At 34.5% G+C, this 27,195-nt stretch overlaps 1 protein-coding gene across 9 annotated transcripts in view; it reads left to right on the top strand.

Moving 5' to 3' along the window:
• LOC112673404 (WD repeat containing planar cell polarity effector) overlaps window positions 1-27,195 on the top strand; it is a 424,409-nt gene that overhangs the window by 396,243 nt on the left and 971 nt on the right. For all 9 annotated transcript variants that reach the window (XM_035721693.2, XM_035721691.2, XM_035721688.2 and 6 more), the window contains one exon: window positions 16,633-16,661. In XM_035721693.2, the coding sequence (XP_035577586.1) occupies window positions 16,633-16,661 (29 nt within the window). The remainder of the gene's footprint in view (window positions 1-16,632; window positions 16,662-27,195) is intronic.

Here is a 27,195-nt window from a genome sequence, read left to right as displayed (position 1 = left end):
CATTTGTCACAACACAGATGGGCCTGAGGACAGGATACTATTTAAATAAGCAGACACAAAGAGACAAATCTTACATGATCTTGCTCATATGTGGAATCCAAAATAGTCAAATACATATAAGCAGTGAGTAGAATGGTGGGTACCAGGGCCTGGGGGGAGGAGGAAATGGGAAAGTGTTGGTCCAAGAGTACAAAATTTCACTTCTGCAGAGCAAATTCTGGAGATTGACTTTACAATACAGGACCTATGATGAATAATACTGTATTATATACTTTAAAATTTGCTAAAACAGTATATCTCATGTTAAGTGCTCTTACCACAAAGGAAAAAAAGGGAAAAGGACAAAGGGACTATGGGAGGAAACTTTTGGAAGTGATACATAAGTCTATGGCAATTACAGTAATGATGGCTTCCCAGGTGTATGCTTATCTCCGAACCCAGCAAGTTGTATATGTGTAAACAACTACAGCTGTTTGTATCACTGTGGTTAATATAGTTCCCTTTGTGGCACTTTAAGAAATGTGATTGAAGAACCTGAGTTACTTTGGAACAACCAATATTTGGTTGTGAGATTCTGTTGTTTTGATAGTGACAATCATTGTATTTGGCTAGCAGATCATAGCTTTTTATGTTTTCTAACCTTAATGATATAAAGGAGCAGTGGAAGATAAGGATTGAAACCTAGGTTATACCCAGATTTTGGATACGCTTTGGTGTAAGGCTAAAGAGTTTACATTTATTTCAGTAGGTATTTACATGGTTTTTAAAGTTGTCAAGCAGGAGAGTGATACAATCAAAAGCATGTTATAAAAACATTAATCTGACAGTCTCATCCTACACTGGCTGAAATGAGGGAAGGAAAACCTAGCTAGCAAGCTTATTATAATAATTTGGTAGTAGACCTGTGTGAAAATACTGATAGTAAGAACAAAAAAGGTTAATTTTGAGAGATACTATGATAAAAGATTTAATAGGACTTTTTACATTCTTTTATCTGGCATTCAACAAATATTTATTGAGTGCCTACTCTGAACCAGAAACCATGTTATGCATTGGAAATAGAGGTAAAAGATATAATCTCTGCCCATAATGTGTTCACAGGCAAAAACTCTGTTAGAAGGCTCTGAGGCATTCTCCAAACTGACATTAAAGCGACCTAAACCACTTAGTCCTTGTACAATCTGTCCATATCATCTCTATCCAACCTTACTTACTACTACACATTTTAACCACTTCCTCATCAAACAATACAAGTATGACACCTTCTACCCAATGCTTCTAAAAATATGCACCTTGAAAGTGATTAATCATTTCCTACTGACAAATTCTAATGATCTTTTTCCAGGGCTCCTCCACATGACCGCTGGTAGCATTCTATATTGACTGTTCCTTGAAACACTCTTATCTTTACCTTCCTTGTTCTCTAGCCCACTGAATCCTCTTTTGCCCTATTTAGATCTTAGTCATTTCTAATAACTGTTTTAAAAATATACAGGTAGGTTTAAAAAAATTTTTAAACAACCAGTTCTAAATAGGTGGCTATATGACACATCACGTCTTCTCATGTGTGAACTGCCCCACTTAAGCATCAAAGGACGAGTGTAGTAAGAACAAACTAATGAACATGGGTAGTATTAGGGTTCTCCGGACAAACAAGAACCAACAGGGGTGATGGCTGTGTGTGTGTGTGTGTGTGTGTGTGTGTGTGTGTGTGTGTGTATTTTAAGGAATTGGCTCATGTGGTTATAGAGGCTGACAAGTCCCAAAATCTAAAGTTAGCAAGCTGGAAATCAAGGAGTGCTGATGGTCTAATTCCAATCTAAAGACAAAAAGGCTCAAAATCCAGAAAGAGCTCATGTTTCAGTTCAAGCCCAAAGGCAGATAAAAAGAAACCACTGTCATTAAAAAATAAATAAATAAATAAATAAATAAATAAATAAATAAATAAATAAATAAACACTGTCATAGCTCAAGGGCAGACAAGCAGGGGTTCCATCTGATTCAAGAGAGGGTCAGCTTTTTGTTTTATTCAGGCATTCAACTGACTGGATGAATTTCACCAACCACATTAGGAAGGACAGTCTGCTTTAGTCAATCTATCAAGTTTAACTTGAAAACTCATCCAAAACACCGTCACAGAAATACCCACAATAATGTTTGACCAAACAGCCAGATACCATGACAAAAATCTGGGCCCAAATGGACACATAAACTTAACTGTGAGTCCTGCTTAGCCAAGTGTATTTACACAGAACAAAACCATTATAAGGGTGATATTTACTAATGCAAAATAACAAGGAGTAATTTTATGGAGATGAGGCTGATGAGGACACTATAAACTAAACTGATACACCAAAAAGCAAAAACAAAACCTAATGACTGACCATGTTATCTAAGTTAAGAACTTTACTGAAATTTGAAGGGTTAAAAAAAAGTGGAAATTAGCCCAAGCAGCGGCTTAGCTTCCCTTTTTTCTTTATAGAAATTATATATTAGTGAAACTTTATGTGGGGAAAGACCAGTTTTGTTTCTTTCCCTTTTTAAATAGTTTCTAATCCAACATTTTAAAGACATGAAGAGGGCAGCCCGGGTGGCTCAGCGGTTTAGCGCCGCCTTCAGCCCAGGGTGTGATCCTGGAGACCTGGGATCGAGTCCTACGTCGGGCTCCCAGCATGGAGCCTGCTTCTCCCTCTGCCTGTGTCTCTGCTTCTCCCTCTGCCTGTGTCTCTGCCTCTCTTTCTCTCTCTCTGTATCTCTCATGAATAAATAAATAAAATCTTTAAAAAAAAGACACGAAGATGTGTTTAATCCCTAATCATCAGGGAAATGCAAATCAAAACCACAATAAAGTATCAACCCACACCTGTCAAGTTGGCTATTATCAAAAATACAAAAAGAAAAAAAATTGGTGGTGAGGATGTAGACAAAAGGGAACCCCTGTACACTGTTGCTAGGAATGTGAATTAGTACAGCTGCTATGGAGAACAGGATGGAGTTTCCTCAAAAAATTAAAAAGAGAGCTACCAGAGGATCCAATGATTCCACTTTGGAGTATTTATCCATAGAAAACAAAAACACAAAGAGATATACATATCCTATGTTCACTGCAGCATTATTTACAATGGCCAATTATAGAAACAACCTAAATGTCTATCAGTAGGCGAATGAATAAGGATGATGTGAGATATATACACACACAAGCACACACAATGGAATATATTCAGCCACAAAAAAGAATGAATTCTTGCCATTTGTGACAACATCGATGGACCTGGAGGGTTTTATACTAAATGAAATAAGTGAGACAGAAATGCAAATATCATGATTTCACTTATATATGGAATCTAAAAAACAAAACAGACTCATAGATAAAGGAAACAAACTGATGATTACTAGAGTGGGGAAGGCTTGGGGGCAGGCAAAATAGGTGAAGGGGATTTAAGAGATACAAACTCACAGTTATAAAATAAATCAGTCCTGGGGATATAACATACAGCATAAGGAATATATGATGCAATATATCAATAATACTGTAATAACTTAGTATGGTGACAGATGGTAACTAGATTTACCACAGGGGTCATTTTATAATATACAAATATCAAATTACTATGATATACACCTGAAACTTCTTCCATAATTTGACTATTGTAAATAATACTGCAATAAATATAGGGGTACGTTTATCTTCTTAATATTTTTTTATTCTTTAGGTAAATACCCAGTAGTGGAACTACTGGATCATATGGTAGTTTTGTTTTTAATTTTTTGAGAAAACTCCACATACTCTTTTCCACAATGGCTGTACTAGTTTGCATTCCCATCAACAGTGCACAGGGTTCCTTTTTCTCCACATCCTTGCCAACGTTGTTGTTTCCTGTATTTCTCATTTTGGCCATTCTGACAGGTGTGAGGTACTATCTCATTGTGGTTTTGATTTGTATTTCTCTTAAGATGAGTGATGTTGAGCATCTTTCATGTGTCTGTTGGCCTCCTGGATGTCTTCTTTGGGGAAATATCTGTTCATGTCTTCTGCCCATTTTTCAACTGGGTTATTTTCTGGCATTGAGCTGTATCAGTTTTTTATGTATTTTGGAATATTAACCCCTTTTCAGATGTATCACTTGCAAATATCTTCTGCCATTCAGTGGGCTGTTTTTTTATAGTTTTGCTGATTGCTTCCTTTGCTGTGCAGAAGCTTTTTATTTTGATGTTTTTTTAAATATTTTATTTATTTATTTGAGAGAGAAGAGACACAATGCGAGCAAGGGAAGAGGGGCGAAGGGAAAGAAGAGTGAGAAGCAGACTGTCCACTAAGCAGGGAGCCTGATGTGGGACTTGATCCTAGGATCCTGGGATCATGACCTGAGGCGAAGGCAGACATTTAACCATTGGAGCCACTCAGACACACACACTCCCATATAATTTATTTTTGCTTGCTTCTCTTGCCTTAGGAGACAACATCTTAGAAAGATGTTGCTATAGCTAATGTCAAAGAAATTACAGCCTGTACTCTCCTTCTAGGATTTTTATGGTTCCAGGTCTCCCGTTTTGAGTTTATTTTTCTGTATGGTGTAAAAAGTGGTCCAGTTCCATTCTTTTGTAGGTTGCTGTCCAGTTTTCCCAATACTGTTTGTTAAAGAGACTATTTCCCCATTGCCTATTTGCCTCCTTTGTTGAGGATTAATTGACCATATAACTGTGGGTTTTATTTCTGGGATTCCTGTTCTATTTCATTGATCTATGTGTCTGTTCTTATGCTAGTATCATACTCTTTTGATTCCTACACCAATGTAATAGAACTTGAAATCTCCAGTTCTGTTTTTCTTTTTCTTTAGCTCTTCAGGGTTTTTGTGGTTCCATACAAATTTGGGGATTCTAGTTCTTTGAAAAGTGCTGTTGGGATTGCATTAAATCTGCAGACTGCCTTGGGTAGTGTGGATATTTTAAGAATAATAGTTAAGACAAGGAAAGAATCTTAAAAGCAGCAAGAGAAAAACAATTTGTTACACACAAGTGAAACCCCATGATCAAAATTTTTGAGTGGAAACTTGGCAGGCCAGGAGGAAGTAGGTAAAATATACTGAAAATACTGGGGCGGGGGGGGAAAGCTGCCAATAAGAATACCTAGCAAAGCTGTCCTGCAGATTTTTGGTTTCAGACAAGCAAAATCTAAAAGAATTATTGCCCAAGGACCAGACTTATAAGAAATGTTAAAAGGACTTCCTTAAGCTGAAACATGGGGAACTAATTAGTAATAGGAAAACGTATAAATCTCACTGGTCAGGGTAAATATATTATTAGTAAAAATTAAAAGTAATCTTATATTGTAGGGACGCCTGGGTGGCTCAGGAGTTGAGCATTTGCCTTCAGCTCAGGGCATGATCCTGGAGTCTGGGGCTGAGTCCCCTCATCAGGAGCCTGCTTCTACCTCTGCCTATATTCCCTGCCTCTCTCTCTGTATCTCTCATGAATAAATAAATAAAATCTTTAAAAAAAATAAAAGTAATCTTATATTGTAAAGGTGATTGGTTAATTACTTACAAATCTAGTATGAAGGTTAAAAGACAAAAGTAGTAAAAATAGCAATAACTACAATAAACTCTAAATGAATGCTGAAAGCTGAAAGATGCAAATTGTGACATCAAAACAAAATGTGGGAAAGGGAGAAAAAAAGTCAGGTTTAGAATGCATCTGAACTTAATATGTCCATTTAAGATAGGGTGTTTTATATATATGTGTGTTATATTATATATATATGTTATTTTATATAAACCTCATAAAGCAAAAGCCTATAGATATACAAGATAAGAGGAATCTAAGCATATTACTACAGAAAATTGTTCAATCACAAAGGAAGAGAGCAAGAAAAATAGAATAATACTATATAGCAAGAATGAAAATTATATGTGAATTAAATGCTATGAAAATTGAGATATAGCTACTATTAACATTTTTTTTATCTCTAGTGTATTTTATAGTATTCAGGATGTAATTTTGATAGCAACATAATATGTATTGGTTTACTTTAATCATACCTCTGTCATTGAACAAATCGGTTGTTTACCAAATAAATAATTAAATAAACAAACAAACCTAAGCAAGCAAGTGAAAAAAAAAAAAAAAAACAAAAGAAAAAAAAGGAAAGGAACAATAAAATCTTAAAAATAGCCAGAAAACAATTAACAAAATGCAATAAGTACATATCCATCAATAATTGTTTTAAATGAAAATGAACTAAATTCTCTAATAAAAAGACACAGAATGGCTGAATGGATAATAATGCAAGATCCATTTATATGCTGCCTACAAGAGACTTCCTTCAGATGTAAGGTCATTCAAAATTAAAGTTAAGGGTAGAAAAAATATACTCCATGCAAATGAGAACCAAAAGAAAGCTGGGATAGGTTACAGCAGAAAAGATACACTTTAAGACAAAGACTATGATAGGAGACAAAGTCATAAGATAATGATAAAAGGACCAATTGAACAGGAAGATATAACATTTGTAAATGTTTATTCACCCAGTGACGAAGCACCTAGATAAATAAACATTAATCGACATATAAAGGGAGAAATAGGGATCCCTGGGTGGCGCAGCGGTTTGGCGCCTGCCTTTGGCCCAGGGCGCGATCCTGGAGACCCGGGATCGAATCCCACATTGGGCTCCCGGTGCATGGAGCCTGCTTCTCCCTCTGCCTGTGTCTCTGCCTCTCTCTCTCTCTCTCTGTGACTATCATAAATAAATAAATAAATAAAAATTAAAAAAAAATAAATAAAGGGAGAAATAGACATCAATTAAAAAATAGTAAGGGACTTAAATTCCCCACTTTCATCAATTAGATCATCCAGACAGAAAAATCTATTTTAAAAATTTACTTAAATGACATGTTAGGCTAATTGGACTTAACACACACATACAGAACATTCCATCCAAGCAACAGAATAGTCTTAAGTACATAATGGAACATACTCCAGGAAAAATCACGTTAGGCCACAAAACAGTCATAAAAAATTTAAGAGAACTAAATTATATCAAGCATTTTTTTCTGACGACAGTGTTATGAAACTAAAAGTCAATTACAGGAAAAAAAAGTGGAAAATTCATAAACGTGAAGATTGAACACTTGGCTAAACAATGAAGGAGTCAAAGAAGAAACCAAAAGAAAAAGCAAAATGACATGAAAGAAATTTGAAAATGAAAATACAACATATCAAAACTTATGAGATGGAGCACAAGCAGCTCTAAGAGGGAAAGTCAGAATGATAAATGTCTTCATTGAGAAACAATATCTCAAATAAACAACCTAACTTTACACTTCAAGGAACTAGAAAAAGAAGAACAAACTAAACTCAGAGTTAGTAAAAAGAAACAACAATCAGAGCAGAAATAAATGAAGACTAAAAAAAAGAAAAGAAATGAAAAATACATTACTACTGGTATCACAGAAACCTTTACAAAGGATAAGAGGCTACTATGAACAATTTTAAAGCCCCCCAAATTGGAAAATCTGAAGAATTGGATAAAGCCCTAGAAACATACAGCCTACCAAAGTGAATCCTTTAATCAGACCAATAACAAGTAGATTGAATCTCTCATCAAAATTTTCCCCAAAAGAGAAGTCTAGTACCAGATGACTTCACTGGTGAAATCTACCAAACATTTAAATAAGAATACAAATTCCTTAACTAAAATTAACAAGACAGGAAACAACAAATGTTGTGAGGATGTGGAGAAAGGAGAACCCCCTTACACTGTTGGTGGGAATGCAAGCTGGTATAACCATTCTGGAAAACAGTATGAAGGTTCCTCAAGAACTTAAAAATAGAGCTACCCTACAACCCAGCAATTGCACTACCAGGTATTTATACCAAAGATACAAATATAGTGAAACACCAGACACCTGCACCCCAATGTTCACAGCAGCAATGTCCACAACAGTCAAACTGTGGAAGGAGCCAAGATGTCCATTAGCAGATGAATGGATAAAGAAGATGTGGTATCTCTCTCTCTGTCTCTCTCTCTCTCTGTCTCTCTCTCTCACACACACACACACACACACACAAACACACAGAAATATTAGTCATCAGAAAGGATGAATACTTACCATTTACACAGATGTGGATGGAACTGGGGGGTATTATGCTGAGTGAAATAAGACAACTGAAGAAAGCCAATTATCATATGGTTTCACTCATATGGGGAATATAAGAAGCAGTTCAGAGGATCATAGTAGAAGGGAAGGAAAACTGAATGGAAAGAAATCAGAGGGAGACAAACCATGACGGACTCTTAACTCTGGGAACAAACTGAGGATTGCTGAGCATTAAGGAGTGCATGTGATGTAATGAGCACTAAGTGTTTATACAACTGATAAATTATTGGACACTAAAAAATATTAATTCTTCTGAAACTCTTTCAAAATAGAGCAGGGAACTTTTTTAAACTCATTTTATGAGGCCAGTATTAACCTGATACCAAAAGTAGACAGTGGCACCATACAAAAGAAAATTACAGAGGCCAATATCTCTGATAAACTTCAACAATACATTAGCAAACTAAATTCAACATAACACTAAAAGGATCATTCACCATGGTCAAGTGCAATTTGTTCCAGGGATGTAAGGGATGGTTTAACTTTTAAAAGTCAACCAATGTGATACACCACATTAACACAATGAACAAAATATATGATTATATCAATATATACAGAAAAGGCACCTGACAAGATTCAACATGGATTTATGATTTTAAAAAATCTCAAAAGGTAGTTTTAGAGGGAACATATCTCAACATAATAAAGGCCATATATGACAAGCCCACAGCTAACATTATCCTCAATGGTGAAAGCTGAAAGCTTTTTCTCTGAGATCAGGAACAAGAATGCCTATTCTTGTCATTTTATTCAATGCAGTATTGGAAGACATAGCCAGAGCACTTAGGCAAGAATAATCAATAAATAAAAAGTATCCAAATTGAAAAGGAAAAACTTAACTGTCACTATGTGCAAATGACATGATATAGAAAACCTAGACTCCACCAAAAAACTGTTAGAGTAAATATATTCAGTAAAGTTATGGAATACAAAATCCATATACAAAAATCTATTGTGTCTTTATACCTAATAGTGAACTACCAGAAAAATAAATAAAACAATCTGATTTACAACTGCATCAAAAAGTATAAAATACCTAGGAATAAATTCAACCAAGGAAGTGAAAGACATACACACTGAAAACCATAAGGCATTGATAAAAGAATGAAGGTGACACAAATAAAATGAAAGATAAACCATGATCAGATTGGAAGAATACTGTTAAAATATCCATACAACTCAAAGGAGTCTATGATTTAATACAACCCCTTTCAAAATGCAAAAGGCATTTTTCACAGAAAAAGAATAAACAATTTAAAAATCTATATGGAAGTACGAAAGACCCCAAAAGCCAAACCAGTCTTGAAAAAGAAGAATCCCGCTGCAGATATCCCACTTCCTGATTTCAGACTATATTACAAAGCTATAGTAATCAAAACAGTATGGTATTGGCATAAAAACAGAAACATAGATCAATGGAAAAGAATAGAGAGCCCAGAATTAAACCCAAGCATATATGGTCAATTAATTTACAACATAGAAGACAAGAATATACAAAGTGGAAAACAGTCTTTTCAGTAAATGGTGCTGGAAAAACTGTTATAGCTATTTATAAAAGAATGAAACTAGACCACTATCTTACATGCACAAAATAATCTAAAATGGATTAGAGACTTGAACATAAAATCTGAAGCTGTAAAACTCCTTAAGAAAATATAGATGGTAAAAGACTTGACATCTATCTTAGAGACAATTTTTTGAATCTGACACTAAAAGCAAAGGCAACAAAAGCAAAAATAAACAAGTGGAACTACAACAAACTAAAAAGCTTCTGCACAGAAAAAAAATCATCAACAAAATGAAAAGACAACCTACTGAGTGGGAGAAAATATTTGCAAATCATGTATCTGATAAGGGGTTAATATCCAAAATAAAGAACCCAACAACTCAATAGCAAACAAACAACCCAATTTAAAAATGGACACAAGATCTAAGTAGATTATTTTTAAAGATGACGTACAAATATCCAACACATGAAAAGGTACTCAATATCAGTAATCATTAAAGAAATGCAAATCAAAACCTCAGTGAGATATCACCTGTGAGAATGGTTATTGGCAAAAAGACATGAAATAATAAGGGTTGGCAAGGATGTGGAGGAAGGAGAACCCTTGTGCACTGTTGGTGGGAATATACACTACAGAAACAAAATGGAGATTCTTCAAATAATTAAAAATAGAACTGCTGTTTGATCCAGCAACTCAACTTCTCTGTATGTGTGCAAACAAAAACACTAACTTGAAAAAGTATCTGCACTCCCATGTGCATTGTGGCATTATTCACAATAGCCAAGACATGGAAACAACCTAACCGTCTGTCAATGGTTGAATAAATAAAATATGGTATAAATACACAAGGGAATATTATTCAGCCATAAAAATCAAGGAAATCCTGTCATTTTTGACAACATAGATGGACCTTGAGGTAATTATACTAAGTAAAATAAGTCAGAGAAAGACAGATACCGTATGATCTCACTCATATGTGGAATCTCAAAAAACAAAAAACCAAAAAGAACAAACTCCTACAAACAGAAAAGAGATCAATGTTTACCAGAGATGGGGGTGGTGGGAGATATAAGTGAAGGTGATCAAAAAGTAGAAATTTCCATTTATAAAAGTCATGAGGATATAATGTATAGCATGATGACTATAGTCAATAATACCATATTGTGTTTCTGAAAGGTGTTAAGAGAATGCATATGAAACGTTCTCATCACAGGAAAAATAATTGTAACTGGTGATAGAAATTAACTAGACATACTGTGGTGATCGTTTCACAATATAGCAAATCATTTCGTTGTACACCTAAAACTAATATAATGTTATATATCAATTACATCAGCTTTTTAAAATGTAGTAAAAATTTAAAAATAAAAATAGCCAAATTTTGTTAAACAAACACAAAATTATCCTGTCAAACGGTCATAAAAGTTTATAATTGCTTCTAATTTTTTTCTATCACAATTAATAAAGTTAACAGATCAACAATAAATAGTCTGCAGATCAGTTATTAGTCTTCATCCCATACTCTGAGTAATACTAGTCTAAGAGTAATGCCCATTAAACTTAGGGAGGAAGCTCATATAATAAATTTGTGATGAAATAACAGAAATATTGGATGTGTTCAAGTCAGAAAGACTTAATGGATAGGCACTGTAAGGGATTTAAAACAATGGCTAATGATCACAAGTATTTCTTTTAAAAAAAAAAAACATCACAGGGGTCAGCTTAACACTGATAATTTTCTTGATCAGATACTGAAAGAACTTCTCCAATAATTTAGCATCTTTCTTATAAAACTAATCAGACCAGGATACAATCAGCAAGTCTTTTCTGCAAAGCAATTCTCATCTTATTAATTTAGTTTATTTCTATCACAGTCTATATATAGTTAAATTATAACCTTCATACCCCAATTTTAAAAGACTCATGATTGTGTCCTGGATTCCAAAACAAGCTAGAAAGTGTTTTGTATGTGTATGTGTATTTTTTTAAAATCTTAATCTCTCTACCATTATTAGGGGACAATCTCAGTAAGAGTGTCAGTAGTAAAGCAAACAGTCATTGAGCATTTACAATGTACCAGGCTTTCTGCTAAGTATTTTAGGTGCTATGCTAAAGTTAGTTATCTTCCATTTAAAGAATAGCTATTACTCAGGGTTTTTTTATTTGAGTAGAAATAAATTTTAAAGTGATAAGAAAAAGGGAAAATTGATAGATATCAATGTTAAAAAATAAAAGTAATAGTACCATAGTTTGAAAAAAGGCTATCTAGACTAGAGATCCACAAAGTACAGCCCATATGCCACTTGTTTTTTGTTTTTTTTAAGAGTTTATTTATTTGAGAGAGAGAGAGAGAGAGAGCAGAGAGGGAGAGCACGCAAGTGGTGGGAGAGACAGGAGAGGGAGAGGATGAAGTAGACTCCCCGTTGGCCCCTGAGCCCAACACAGGGCTTCATCTAGGACCCTGGTCATGGGATCATGACCTGAGCCAAAGGCAGGTGCTTAACTGAGTGAACCACCGAGGCCCCCCTGCCACTTGTTTTTGTAGAGCCCACAACTGAATGGTTTTTACATTTTTAAATGGTTTGGAATAAGTCAAAAGAACAATATTTTGTGACATATGAAAATTATATGAAATTCAATTTCACTGTCTGCAAATAAAGCTTTATTGGAGCACAGCCATGCTCATCCTTTTCCATGTTGTTTATAGCTGTTTTCATGCTACAATGTCAGAACTGAAGAGCACTTTACCTGGCTGTTTGGCACAATGCAAATTGCAGTGACATGATTACAGATGCACCGCATTTCAAGTGCCACACAAATTGCCATACCACAGCTTTTTATTTTATTTTTATTACCAGTTCATACCCAACATATCAAAATAAGGAAAGAAAATCAGACTTAAAATGTCCTACTTTTCAGGCACAGTAGAGTGTGATTTTTGTTACTGAATTAGAAAGCCAAGCATTGTGTTTATAATGCAAGGACATTATTATTATCCTCAAAAGAATCCAATGTACAGCAATATTACCAAAGGACTCATCATAGTATCCCTTGCCCATGGGCAAGCAACAGTTTTGAGAAAAAGTAGAAAATTTACAGAGGAGGTCTTATCATAGGAGAATTTCTTCACTAACAGAAAATAAACATGAGGTATGACCAAAGTAAGGTTCTGAGTGGCTCATGTGTTAGTCAAGCAAGGAAAGCCATTTACTGATGGTGAGTTAATTAAATCATGTTTGAGTATAGAAGATGAAGAAATGGGGCACCTGGGTGGCTCAGTGTTTGAGCACCTTCTTTCAGCTCAGATTGTGATCCCCAGGTCCTGGGATTGAGTCCCGCATCAGGCTTCCCAGCAGAGAGCCTGCTTCTCCCTCTGCCTAAGTCTCTGCCTCTCTCTCTGACTCTCATGAATGAATGAATGAATGAATGAGATAAAGAAATGTATCCAGAGAAAATATACTTAAAACTGTTGGCCATTGGGCAAATACATACATTTGCTCAAAAAGTTGAGGACACTGGGAGCAACATTAATAGTTTATTTTTTTTAAGACAAAGGAAGATGATTTCAAGTGGTTTTCTGTGATCGACAGACGTCTATTGTTCAGTTGTTTCTTTTTTTTTAAAGTTGAGGAGTCAGAGCCAAGTTTGAAGTAACGAAAGAATTAGCCTCTATGAACAGTCTGTGTAAAACAATTTCAGGCAAGAATATTTTCAAAGTTGAGAAACCTCTAATTCAGCATAAGCTAAAGTGGAATTGGCTGAGATGTGTTACAACTGATAATGATAATATATGTGGAAGGAAAAAAGACAAATTTACAAAGCTTGTAAAAAGGTGTTTAAAAAAGTGAAGGTGTTTAAATCTATTCTTTAAAATCAAATTAATTTAAAATTTTTAAATGTTTAACAGTTACCTTGCCAAAAATATTTAAATGTATCATATATTACTGAACCAATAGTGTCAAAGGTGAACTTCCTTCATGCCTGTGAGTTTTACTACTTTCAATTTTTGTGAATTTTTGTCAAAAATAGAAAGTGAATATCCTGACTTGCCCTTCTATGCAGAAGTTCAAAAACTTAGTTGTTAAAGCAGTGACTTTTTTTAGCTAAACTCTGAGACTGAAGCTTTTCTGGATGAGAAAGAACCATCACTGACCACTATTACCAAATTGAATGGCTTTTTGAAATCAGCTTTTGTTTCGAATTTGATCATGTTTCTCAAACTAAACCTAAAATTTTAAGGCAAAAGTTACAATACATGAAATTTTTACTGAAGTAGAGATATTAACATTGTTTGAATTACAAAGTAATGTCAAGTTGGGTTGTCAAGAGTTTAAAAAAAAAGAAATGAGATCTGTATTCCCACACAAATCTGAAGTAGATATATTTTCTGATCTCAAACTAAGTTCTAATAAGGGTAAACAACTGTCCCAATTTTAGCACTTTGAGTCCCAAATCCGGGGAAACCACTTAGTCCCAGAATATCAGAACAAGTGGTCTCCCTAATTCCAGGAGCATTTTTCAGACCTAAATACAAATGCAAGGAAATTTCCATATTTCAAAATCTATCAACTGTGTAATTGGGGAGGTTCCTGGAACCAGCAATTGGAAATGATTAATCTGCAATGTAATGACATGCCAAAAGGCAAACATCGAGAGAAGAATCGAACAGAATTCTACAAAATACAGTGCTGCTGATAGGTGGTATCAGTATCTGGTAGTACTTACCTGTTGGAAAGGGCATTTTCAAAGGTGAAATATGCAAAATATCAACAGAGATTAGTATTAACAGAACATTTGGAGTTGAGTTTGTTAAGAGATAACACTAACTTTGAACCCCAATTAAATGATATCACCACATTCCCATTAGGTGTATATCACACAAAATACTCAATTATAATTTTAATTTTATCACTAAAAACTTATAGAACTTTTCTCTCTTGATTTATAAATACTTACATAATATCTTCAGTTTTGCCTCTTGGCCTGCAAAGCCTGAAATATTTACTGTCTGGCCCTTTACATAATGGCGCCCCCCATCGTGACTAAGACAAATATAGTTAAGAGATGGGGACTCTTAGAGTTGACAAGAAACTAAATGAAGCAGTAACTACTGGCTTTTATGAGAAAAATAAACAGCAGTGATATATATTTAAAAGACTGTAACATAACAGACTCAGAAGCAATCACTTCATTACACCAATCTCTTTAGACGTCCATCTAGAATCTAGATTTTAGATCTTAACCCTTCTGCCATGGAAGTTCATTTTATTTACATGAAAAAATTGGCAGGGATTCAAGGAAGATGGATAATGACTAGCATGGTGAAATTTAGTGTTCAATTTTTGAAATGTTTAGCTTAAAAAATATCGAGAGTATAGACAACGATTTCTATTTAAAACTACACAAAGTACCCTGGGCTGTTTTTAAGGTCTAAGGAAGATTAAAAAACAAATTAAAGCAGGATAGGGTTTTTTGGTTTTTAGTTTTGTTTAGTCATAATATTTGTTGACTACTGGGAAGAGAGAATGTTGAACAAGTTTCTGAGAGAGACTATTAGAATTTTTACACTCCTAGAGATCTTTAAGAGAATAACCATCTTACTGTAGGATTTAAACTTTTTTTAAAGATTTTATTTATTTATTCATGAGAAACACAGAGAGGCAGAGACATAGGCAGAGGGAGAAGCAGGCTCCACGCAGGGAGCCCGATGTGGGACCCGACCCTGGGTCTCCAGGATCACGACCTGAGCCAAAGGTAGATGCTCAACCACTGAGCCACTCAGGTGCCCCTAAACTTTTACCTACCTAAAGGAATCAGCCATCTATTCTTTTAAGAAATTAAGATGTCCTATGAAAGCATTACAATCCAGATTTCACAGCATGATTCCATATCATATTAGAAGTGTTATGCAATTTTTGAACTACGTAGGTATATATATATATATATATATATATATATATATATATATATTACTATATATAGCTAGTCATATAGCTAACTAGCTAATTTTGAACTATATAAACCAGACATCCCAGTCTACATAAAAATATCTCAAAATAGCAAGTAATTTTAAGTTAATGTCAGACAAGTCAAATATATTTTTATAGAAATACAATCATCATCAAGGCATTTCTTGATGCTAGGACTACAGGGAGGAATACGGTAAGATGCTGCTGCTGAGCTTTAGAAAACATAGTCTACTTGGGAAGGCAGACTAAATAAAGGAAATAAATAATAAGTTAACATAAGCATAATGCCAAATGAGTGGTTTATGCATGTATGCACTAAGTGCTATAAAGAAACATAGCTGATAATTATAAATACCAATTATATATACAATATTACTTGTTTCAAGGGTGAGAATGTGCAAATTAATGTCTACCTAATATCTATCAATAATGAGAAATTAGACTATAGCACTATCATAACTTTCCTCTTGGCCTAATGGCATTTAAATTTAAGCAAAGATGTTTCTTTTAAAAGCATCATTTCATATACTATACCAGAGCCAGCAGGTATATCGCCGCTATGAGAGCAATAATCAAATACAATATTCTTTCCCACTGAGGAAAAAAAAAAAGGCCTCATGAAACTTCTCAACACAGTTCTCTAGGTAACCACCACTAATCAACCAGAATTGGCACTTAGATGAAACTTACTTGCCATGTAAGTTTTAAGGTATCAGAACAGAAGGAACAATGTAGGCACAGTCTACTAATTTGACTTCAGTGCAGATATTAGTCCTAAAAGTATGTATGAGAATCACTGGTACTTTCATACTTTTTGAGTGTTGGCTACTGCTATCTCTTGAATTTTCAGTATTTCAGTTTGTTTAAATTAGGATTATTTTAAGTTCCTCTCTTTCTACCAAGGATATCTTAAAAGGTTCTGTTAACAATTCTCATTAAGGACCTTTATTAAATTGAAGATAATTAGATAATTAATGTTGTCATATTTTATTTTTAAAGGAGAAATGAGAGAAGACTGCGAAGAACAGGTAAAACACTTCCTTTTACTGTTTATTATTAGACAATTAAATTCCAATAGAAAAGTATACTATATGTGATTATTTTGAACGCAGAAAAAGATGCCTACTGGTAAACATTAACTGCAAAATCTCCTAATTAACTATTCAGCTTTTCAATATTTCAAGACTATAATATTAAAATAGTTATTTTTGAAAAGTAAAACTATATAATGGAACATGTACAAATTAAATTATATATGTAGATTTTGCTTCAAAATAATACAGTGGGGAGAAAAGTCGGAGAGATATACATGGATTAAAGTTACAAAGAGTTGATATTTGATGAAGGTGGGTGACTGGTAAAATAGCAGTTTACATATACTATCCTCTCTACTCTGTATATGTTTGAAACTACCCAAAATTTAAAGTTTATTTGTTTTTATTTAAATTTCACTTAGTCAACATACAGTGCAATATTCGTTTATGGAGTAGAATTCATCACTTACATTCAACACCCAGTGCTCATCCCAAGTGCCCTTGTTAATACCCATCATCCATCTAGCCCATCTCCCACTCACCTCCCCCCATCAACCCTCAGTTTGTTCGCTATCGTTAAGAGTTTCTCATGGCTTGTTTCCCTCTCTCCTTTTTTTTCTTTACCCCCTTCCCTTATGTTCATCTGTTTTCTGCTTTAAATTCTACATATGAGTGAGATCATATGGTATTTGTCTCTCTCTGACTTATTTCACTTTGCATAATACACTCTAGCTTCATCCACATGGTTGCAAATGCCAAGATTGCACCATAATTAAAAGTTTAAAAATAAAAGGTTTATAATAATGACAAAGTTATTCAATTCACTTTCATTATTTTTATGTATAATCTTTATAAGTAATCCATGTGGGATCCTTCTCCTTATTCTGCTATTAACATATCTAAGTTCATTTTGAGGAAATATCAATGACCTATTATACCAATTTCAAAAAGGTGAGGTGTGAGTCAGAGAAAGTCTCCTAATTTTATTAAAAGTTCATAGCGGATTACCATAGTAACTGATTCATTCTGAGACTCTTCTTGGCTTGTAGCCTTACAATTGGGAGTGGAACAGATTTGGGGCATAGGCCACAGTTTTCTGACCCCTGGTTTAAAGTAATAAGTTGGTAGCCCAACAACCTCCGCATACCCAATAAAAAAGAGAGATTAAAATCTAAAAACTCATGGATTTTTAGGTACTTGATGTGTTTCAATCCCTTGGAAGTCATTATTGGTTTTGATGTGCCAATTGTCTCCCTTCAGTGTTGCTTCCTTTGTCCTTTTGATATGGCCCAATTAGTCTTTGGCAGCTTTACTTTTATGATGCAAGATGTCCCAGACTCATACATTTCCTGCTTTAGATTTGGAACTTACTATTTCTCCATTTCTACTATTTTCTCCAGGGTTTTACAGCTTTAAGACTTTTTCAGTGGATACAAATACAAATTTTTTAAAAGAAAAAAAGTTTTAACTGATGTTTCTTATTAATTCAAAATTAAGATAAAAAGTTTTATTTCATCTCTTTGTGTTTTGTCTTGCAGCTCTTTTGTCTGATGCTAGAAGTCTTGGCCCTTTCTTTTAACTAAATACCAGTTAACTGAAACTGCTTCCATTTAGTCACCAGTGACCTCCAAATTGCCAAACCAATTATTACGATTTAATTCATCAGAGCTTTCTATGCTAACACTACTACTGACTATGCTCTTAATCTTGACATTCATCGTCCATTACACAACACTCAATTAATTTTTCTACCTTGCTCTTTCTATCTCCTTCTATGACTTACCAGCTTTTAGCCTTTTCTTAAACAATTCTATAATATTGACATTTTTTTATCAACTCTCAGGAATTAGTAACAGAGAGACATAATTGCTGTATCCAGCCCAGACTCCATCCCAACTTTCACACTGATATAACCTGTTCCTGCAGAACCATTTGCCAGACTGTTAGTTGTTCCTTCTGAGAAGTTTCATATCATCCTGTGCTTCTCCTACCACCATAAATGTCACTTTTTATTATACCTTCGGGTTTGTCTCTCTTACTACACTCTAAGGTTCTTAAAGCCAATACTTGTGTCCCTTTTGCTCACCATCTTATTAGTAGCAGGTATGGAATTCTGTAGTCAGTATTTATCAAATTCTGCTAAATACAAATGAATGAATGAATGAATATCGCTTTGACTAAATAACATCTGTTAAAAGAAAATTTTCACAATTTACTGACCTAGTAAGCTTTTAGTCAAATGATTCACGAATCAAGAAGCATCCAATCTGGTAGACAGGAAGGAAGTCCAAAAAAGTGTACAAAGCAAGATATTTTTTTCAATTAATTATTTTATTTTAGAGAGAGAGTGGGTGAGCGTGAGTAGGGAGAAGGGCAAGAGGGAAAGAATCTTCAAGCAGCCTTCCTGATGAGTGCAGAGCCTGAGCTGGGGCTCAGTCCCATGACCCATGAGATCATGACCTGAGTGAAAATCAAGAGTGGGATGTTCAACTGACTGAACCACCCAGGTGCCCCAAGGCAAAAGAGATTTATAGTACAAAGGCAACAGGAACAAGGATGTTATACTGGGCATTTGCTAATAGGTTAAAGCAGAGTTACTTTTATGGAGCAAAGGGAAGTTTTGGTGCAGGGTTAGGTAACTTGTGCTAAGCAGGCAAGCACTAACTAGTTGACCTAAGCCTTTCTTTTCTGGGAGGGCCAGGCATAGAAACTTAGTTAAGTTCTGCTTTGCTCATGTGGGGTTTCGCATGAGTGATTTCATCTATGGTTACTTTAACATACCTGAAACATAACATATCCAAAACCAAACTCATTGTCTTACCCTCTAAACCCAAACCTGCCCATTCTCTTATACGGTATTTGTCACTCTTGATTCCCTATAACCTACTCACACTTAATAAAACTAATTGTCAAGTTCTATTGATTACTGCTCCTAAATATTTCTAGAATCTAGTCCCACTATAATTCAGGTTTTAATCATCTGTGCCGGGTATACTATTCCTAATTAATATCCTCATCTTTAGTCTAGCCCCACCACTGCCACCACCACCTCAAATCTTGTCTCCACAAAGCTGTGAGAGTGATCTACGTAACATTCCCATGCCTAAAACACCACAGGATAAAGTCCAAGCTCCGTATTATGGTATATAAAACTCTCTGTTACCTAATATGCCTTCCTCTCCAATTTCATTTCCTGTTACACGCCACCCAGAGTGCATGAGTCATTTCACTATTATATAACTCTAACACCTGTTACATCACTTTGGTATACTGTAGGTGTCAATAATTGTTCATTGTACCAAACTAGAGCTCTGTAGACTTAAATACCGTAACACTATTTTTTCTAACTTTTCCTATGCAAAATTTCAAATATAGAAAAAAGTTGTAAGAATTGTATAGTAAACATAACCACATAACCACTACCTAGATTCTACAGTTATTGTTCTGTAGTAATTGCTTTATCATGTATCTGTCCACCAACCAATCCTTCTATCAATCCATCTTGTATTCTGATACACTTCAAAGTAAGTGTCTTCACCCCTTTAAGCCACTTTAGCATGCACAGCATTAACTACAGTTTAATATTTGTTTACAATATTCCCCTGTCCCCAAATATACATATAATGAAATGCACAGATATTAAGTATTCCATTATATTAGGGTGTCTCTGTGTTAAAAATAACATATAGGTACACCTGGGTGGCTCAGCCTGTTAACGATCACGATCTCAGGGTAGTGAAATCAAGCCCCACATCAGGCTCTGTGCTCAGCAGAGTCTGCTTGAGATTCTCTCCCTCTCCCTCTACCCTGGCCCCTGCTTGTGTGTGCGTTCTCTCATAAATAAAGATGTAAGTAAGTAAATCTTTAAATAAAAAACAACAGGGTGCCTGGTTGGCTCAATTCGTAAGCGTCTGCCTTTGGCTCAAGTCATGATCCCAGGGTCCTGGGATCGAGGTCTGCATTAGGCTCCCTGCTTATCAGGGAGTCTGCTTCTCCCTCTTGCCTCTGCCTCTCCCTCATGCTTGTGCTCTCTCTCTCTCTAATAAATAAATAAAATCTTAAAAAGAAATAACAATCTATAATAATATGAATATAATATCTATCTATATTTATCTATCAATCCGTCTCCATCCATCACCAGGGGACTTTTACCCAAACACTTTTCTTAAAGTTCATATTCTGCTCAGGCCTAAAGCTATTTTCTGGTTAAAGGAAAGAATGGCACTATTTTAAATCCCTGCTTATTTTAACCATTACTTAGCTTTAGGCCTCATGAGAATATGGACTTCAATTCTAAGAAAATTTTGTGGGTAGGGCAGCCCTGGTGGCTCAGTGGTTTAGTGCTGCCTTTGGCCCAGGGTGTGATCCTGGGGACCCGGGATCGATTCCCACATCGGGCTTCGTGCATGGAGCCTGCTTCTCCCGCTGCCTGTGTCTCTGCCTCTCTCTCTCTGTGTGTCTCATGAATAAATAAATAAAATCTTTGAAAAAAAAAAAGAAAATTCTGTGGGTAGAATCTACTGGGTAATATATAGAGGGATCCAGGGTATAAAGTTCTCTGATATTTTGAATTAGCATGCTGTCAAAACCTTTGTTACTACAATAGCTACAATTTTCTCAGATAATATAGTAATAGTGCCTATTTACAACTTCTCAAGAAAAGTTTATTCTTCAGACTTCCTTGTTCACATTCTCTTTTGTGGAAAACCTGAAAAGGGAATTATGTCCCATAACTTAATTTGAAGTAACTACCATCTGAAGAGTAATTATATTAATCTTCCTGAAAACAAAAAGTGTTGACAATTTGTACTTTGCAAAAGGAAGGCAATTCCACAATTGTGTAACTCCTCCTCACTTTTAAAGTTTATAGACCATCTTCACAATTATCTTAATAACCTGAGATGTCCTGCAATTTAATAGATTGTTCTCTGATATGGTACATTTTGGAAGATTCTCCAGAACTATTTTTAGAAACACATTTAAACAGATCTTAACCAAGATATAGTTAAGAATCAACCATAGTGAAGAAAAAAACAAATCAGAAAATTCGCGGATAGGTAAAATGGCAAAATTTACATTATGTATATTTCACCACAATAAAAATAAAGAAAGAAATAAATAAAACCACTAGAGGTCTAGCGGGCTCCTGGAAGCCAAATCCTGGATCCTGGGAAGGATTTGTACTGACAAAAGCTGAAGAAAAGAATCTGAGTTCTCCATTAAACTTTAATAGATAAATTTGAAAGAAGTTAAACTTGGGTTTGCATGTTGGAATACATTTATAGGTATAGAGCATACCTCTTGTTCCCTACCACTGACTTTAGTCATAGACAAATAGGTAATAAATCACGTAGTCATATACCTATATTGTCTGGCCTGTACTATTCACTGGCATACTGTCTGGAAAAAATCTTAGAAATGCCAGAAACTCATTCTTTTAATGTAGAATTATGACAGATATACCAATCTGCTGTTTATATTGCTCTTTTGGCCCTTCTATCATTCAGGAAGGTTGATCCCAGCCAGAAGACAGCAGCAGTACAGATAGAACATTGAGTGTATCTGTGTGTGTCTCTATATTGTCAATATGTAAATATTGAGAATATATATACACACATTTACATATACCATTTATATGTAATATAAATATATATACATACATATATTCATATACTCATATACTTACATGTATATTTATGTTATACATATATTTACATATAATATACATACATATATACATCAACATACTTACATATTGACAATCATCCTCATTAATAAAGAGCACCTTATATAATTATTACATATAATATATTTAAGTATGTAATTTCTAAAAGTGTGATAAAAGGAGCAATTTTTGTGCTCATCATGAAGTTGATTAATCTACTTGATGGATAACAACATTTTCAAATATTTGTTGAGATAGGATAAGTGCTATTCTCATCCTTCTTTCCTCCGAAGGATAATTTTTTTTATGTTTTTAAGCGTATCAACATATTACCTAAAGAGGAGAGTTAGATAAACTATTAGGTAGAAAACAAAAGTACCAACACAGCCATAATACAGTTATCAATTCTTCATAGACAAAGTCAATTTATCTTATCTTTAGTAGACCTATCTGCTTTCTTAAAGATTTGAGGCAGAGTTCACAAAATTATTTTACATGTAATATCTAAAATACAATTACACAAAGCAAAAATCAATTCAAACTTGCAAAATAAGAGATGTTTTTGAATATCTGGGCTGTTACATACAAATGAAAACAGAGTTTAGCTCTGAATTTGGGGAGACTAAGTCAAAAAAGGGAGATAGATCTACTCTGGGACACCTCATGGTAAAACAAAGAATGTGAAACAAACTCTGAGGGTCGCTGGAGGGGAAAGGGGAGGATGGGGGAAGTGAATGATGGGCATTAAGGAGGGCATGTGATGTGATGAGCACTGGGTATTATATATAACTAACAAATCACTAAATTCTACACCCAAAACCAATAATATACATTAACTATACTGAATTTAAATAACTTTTTTAAAAAGAAAGAATGCAGAATAAACAAACTACCTCAGTTCTAGTTTTGTTCCACTACGTCCTCAGTGCCACAACCTCTTTGTACCTATTTCCTAAACTGCAAAATGGGAATAGTTATATCCAATAATATTACAGCACTGCTATGTCAAATTAAGTAATGAGAAAGCATTTTATAAACTCCAAAACACCATTCATTATTATTGTCTTTACTGACTTGTTTGTTCAAAGTATGGAAATAGTAAATTCAACTGGATGGAAATATTTTCCTAGCACTGGACTCACTCAAGAATGCTTGTGATAGAAAACTAAACAGGTCTTCAAGTAGCGTTTTGAAAAAGAGATCCTATTCACATAGACGTTTTCATTATAAGCCTTCTGTAAAGGCTGAAATTATACTGAATCACAACTCAGTGAAGGCAGTTCTGTGGAAAGGTGAGAGGACATGTTTCAAGTACATTCCTTTCTGATGGTTTACTTAACAGAGCAAGTTGGAAAATTAGATAATTAGTTTATCTATTAACCTGTGTCTCTTAAGTATCAGAAGCCTCAAGCCAACCTTTGACAACCGCTAGATTATAGTTAATTTAAAATTTCATTTTATAGAAAGAGCATCAAGCACAATTCTGAAATACTGATTAAAAAGAAATCCATGGGGCACCTGGGTGACTCAGTCGGTTAAGCATCTGCCTTCAGTTTGGGTCATGATCTTGGGGTCCTGGGAAGGAGCCCCACATTGGGGCTCAGCAGAGAGTCTGATTCTCCCTCCCCCTCTGCCCCTTCCCCTGCTTGTGCTCTCTCTTACTCTCTCAAATAAATAAAATCTTGAAAGAAAGAAAGCCCTATATGATACCAAATATGCAAGAAGCAGAGTTAACAGTCAATAGTGAAACTTGAGTAACTGGACAACTTGCTCAAGAAAGCATGTCCTGGGGACATCTGCATTGGCTCAAGTCAGTTAAGCCTCTGACTTGGTTTTGCCTCAGGTCATGATCTCATGTGTAGTGGGATGGAGCCCCAGGTGGGGAGTAGCGGGGGAGGGGTCCATGCTCAGCCGGGAGTCTGCTTAAAGATTCTTTCCCTCTGCCCCCCACCACATGTGCACTCTCTCTAAAATAAATAAATAAATTATTTTTAAAAAGAGGAAAAAAGAATATATCCTGTCACACAGAAGTGGGCTTCTAGCATGGCTGTAAACAAGAGCCTTAAAGGATAGGAAAAGGCAATGATAGGAGTTGATCATAAAGTAGCCTGTGGAACACATGTTCCCTGTCACTACATTAAAAATCTGTAGTGAAAAAAAGCACTTCACAGAGAAATAAAAACTAAATTCTAATCTCAGTTCTTCCACTAACTGAGTAATTCTGGATAAAACACATAACATATATGAGCCTTGGTTTCCTTATCTGTAAAATGAAAGGACTACAAATTAGGAAACTTTTTTCTGTCTCTAAAATAGTATACTTCTGGGATTTAATTACTGTTGAACCAAATCAGAAATGTTGAAAGAGACCGTGAGGGGAAACCTTATGTAAAATAATGAGATGATTACTTAGTATTTAAAAGAAGGTCTATATTAATTAAGTGAGGAACAGGCCAAAAATCCAGTTTGTATCAAAGCAAAGCTTCACTTGTTTACAGAATTTGCTTATAGAAGTCTATGTACATTTAAAAACAGTGGCCTGCGATCACTTAGGATTAGGTAACAGCAATAGGGTGTGACTTAGAAAAATGCACACAACTAGATGTTGAAATCAAATGAGGGTCTGGGGAAAACCCTTGCATTGCGGTAAGTTATTACGGGAATTAACATGTAGCCATTCAGTCAAGGGTGAGCACAATTTCTGCATAATAAGATGAAGATCATCCTCCATCGAAACGGTATTTCCTATTACCAAACAAAATCACCTCCTCTCAAACTAGGAAAGAAACAAAGCAAAGCTTCCACTTCTACAGTGTTTATCTAGAGGCCTAAAAGTTCAAAGCTTTGTTCCAATAATTCTATTTCTGCAACTCTATCCAAGGAAATAATCCTAAACACAGAAAGAAAAAATTTCATGCCAAATAATGTCTACCACAAAAAAAGTCATGTCTACCACTGAGTTGTTTATTAAAAAAAAGAAGAAATTGGGAACAACATAAATTTAACCAAAAAATAAGGAACAGTTTAGTAAAGCTATAGTATTTAATAGATTAAAACATTTAACCATTAAAAACAAAGACTGTGGAAACATTGAAAAAAGTGTTCACAGTGAGCAAAGCCCTCTAAAATATATAGAATTGTGTACATATATACATGTATGTACATAAAAAATATGATTTCAGCTACGTTTAAAAAAACAAAACTTGGGGAAAAAAAGAAACTGGAAGCAAACACATATTAAACCACAGTTTTATGTGACTGGTGGGAATAAGGGTAAATTTTTACTTTTCTGTGTTCCAAATTCCATTTAATGAATATACTTTATTTTAAAACTAATTAAATAACTGAGTATACAAAAATACATTATTTCATTAATCATCAAAATATTCCTCTAAGTTAAATAAGTACAAGTCAATGTTATTTAGCATGGAACACATTATCTTGGAAATCCTGGAAATGCCCTGAAGTAAGTCTTTTAAAAATAGGATGATTTTTTTAAGGAAACCCCTTCAAAGGAAAAGATTTTTTTAAGTCCTGGGAGATTCTTGAGAAGTTAATTCTGAGATTCCTACTTTTTAAAATGTAATTCTTAACATAAGATGCTATATATACATCAAGAATATGGCTGAACCAGATACTTCAAGTATGCAAAATCTGGCCTTCCAGCAACAATTATAACTGGATATTAGGAAAATGAAGTAATTTACCTAGGATCTCTGCCAATTAGTGAACAAGACCAAAAGCTAAATCCAGGTATTTTGATGACCATTCTACTGATGTAGGATATAGACTTTTGATACAGTAGTTTATAAGCCAAGAATTGGAACTTATGTTTTTTAAAATGCGGTGCTTTCAACATTTTTTTGTTTTAAAATTCAAAGCTACCTAAAACCCCTGAACTTGCCAGCACACACACACAAGCCTCAGGCAATATTAAATTACTCATTCTCTTGTTACCTGTTTTTCCAGGTTAGGTTTTTTTTTTTTTTTAAATTTTGTGTACATCAGAATCAACAGACACATGCATACATACATGCTTCCCTTACTTGCCAACCCCATACCTGTTTTCTTCTAGATATGACAAATTTCTGAAAAGCTCCTCTTACTAAAAGAAACTTTCAAATATAAATAAGGAATAACTTTACACTCATAAATGACTCCAATTATGTTAGTTTAAGTACTAATCACAATCTCCTTTACCTTCTAACTCTAAGTAGATTATCTCCAAACTTTCAAAAATGTCCCAACTATACTGTTTTTCAAATAATATCATTCACCTCAGGTATTATGTTTAAACATCTTCCAACTTTCAGAATCCTATCATAAAATTATCTATACTTAATGGGGTTGGAGGCAAGAGGGTGAAAGAAAGTAAAAAATGGGAAATGAATGAAGTCTTTGCATCTCTTTGGAACTTCATAAAATTTTATGAAGGGCTTAGAAAACCATGATCTTTTCTATGAAATATACCTCAAGAGCCACTTAAAAATACTCAGTAAAACACCAAAATGAAGAAATACATGCTACATCAGACTTTTGAGAACAGACAGTGTTATAAAATCAAATAGGTAATAGAACCACAAATGACGATCCACAGTTTGCAACTTTTCATTGCAGGAGCCTTCACATACTCCCAAATTTCAATTAACATCCTACCCTTCCCTTCTTTGCCTTTTATGCTTCATATGTTATTTGTCTTTGCTGAATTTTATTAGCACTGTATCAATATTTTAACAGTAAGATAAATACACAGTTCTTATGGACATATATTTGAGTGCATTTTAAACTATTTGTTTCAATATATTTGAGTGCATTTTAAACTATTTTATTTTGTTTCAATATTTTATGATATTTAAATTAAAA

This window comes from Canis lupus, chromosome 10 (assembly GCF_003254725.2).
Source record: "Canis lupus dingo isolate Sandy chromosome 10, ASM325472v2, whole genome shotgun sequence".
Lineage (NCBI taxonomy): Eukaryota > Metazoa > Chordata > Mammalia > Carnivora > Canidae > Canis > Canis lupus.
This window is presented reverse-complemented; position numbering and strand designations above follow the sequence as displayed.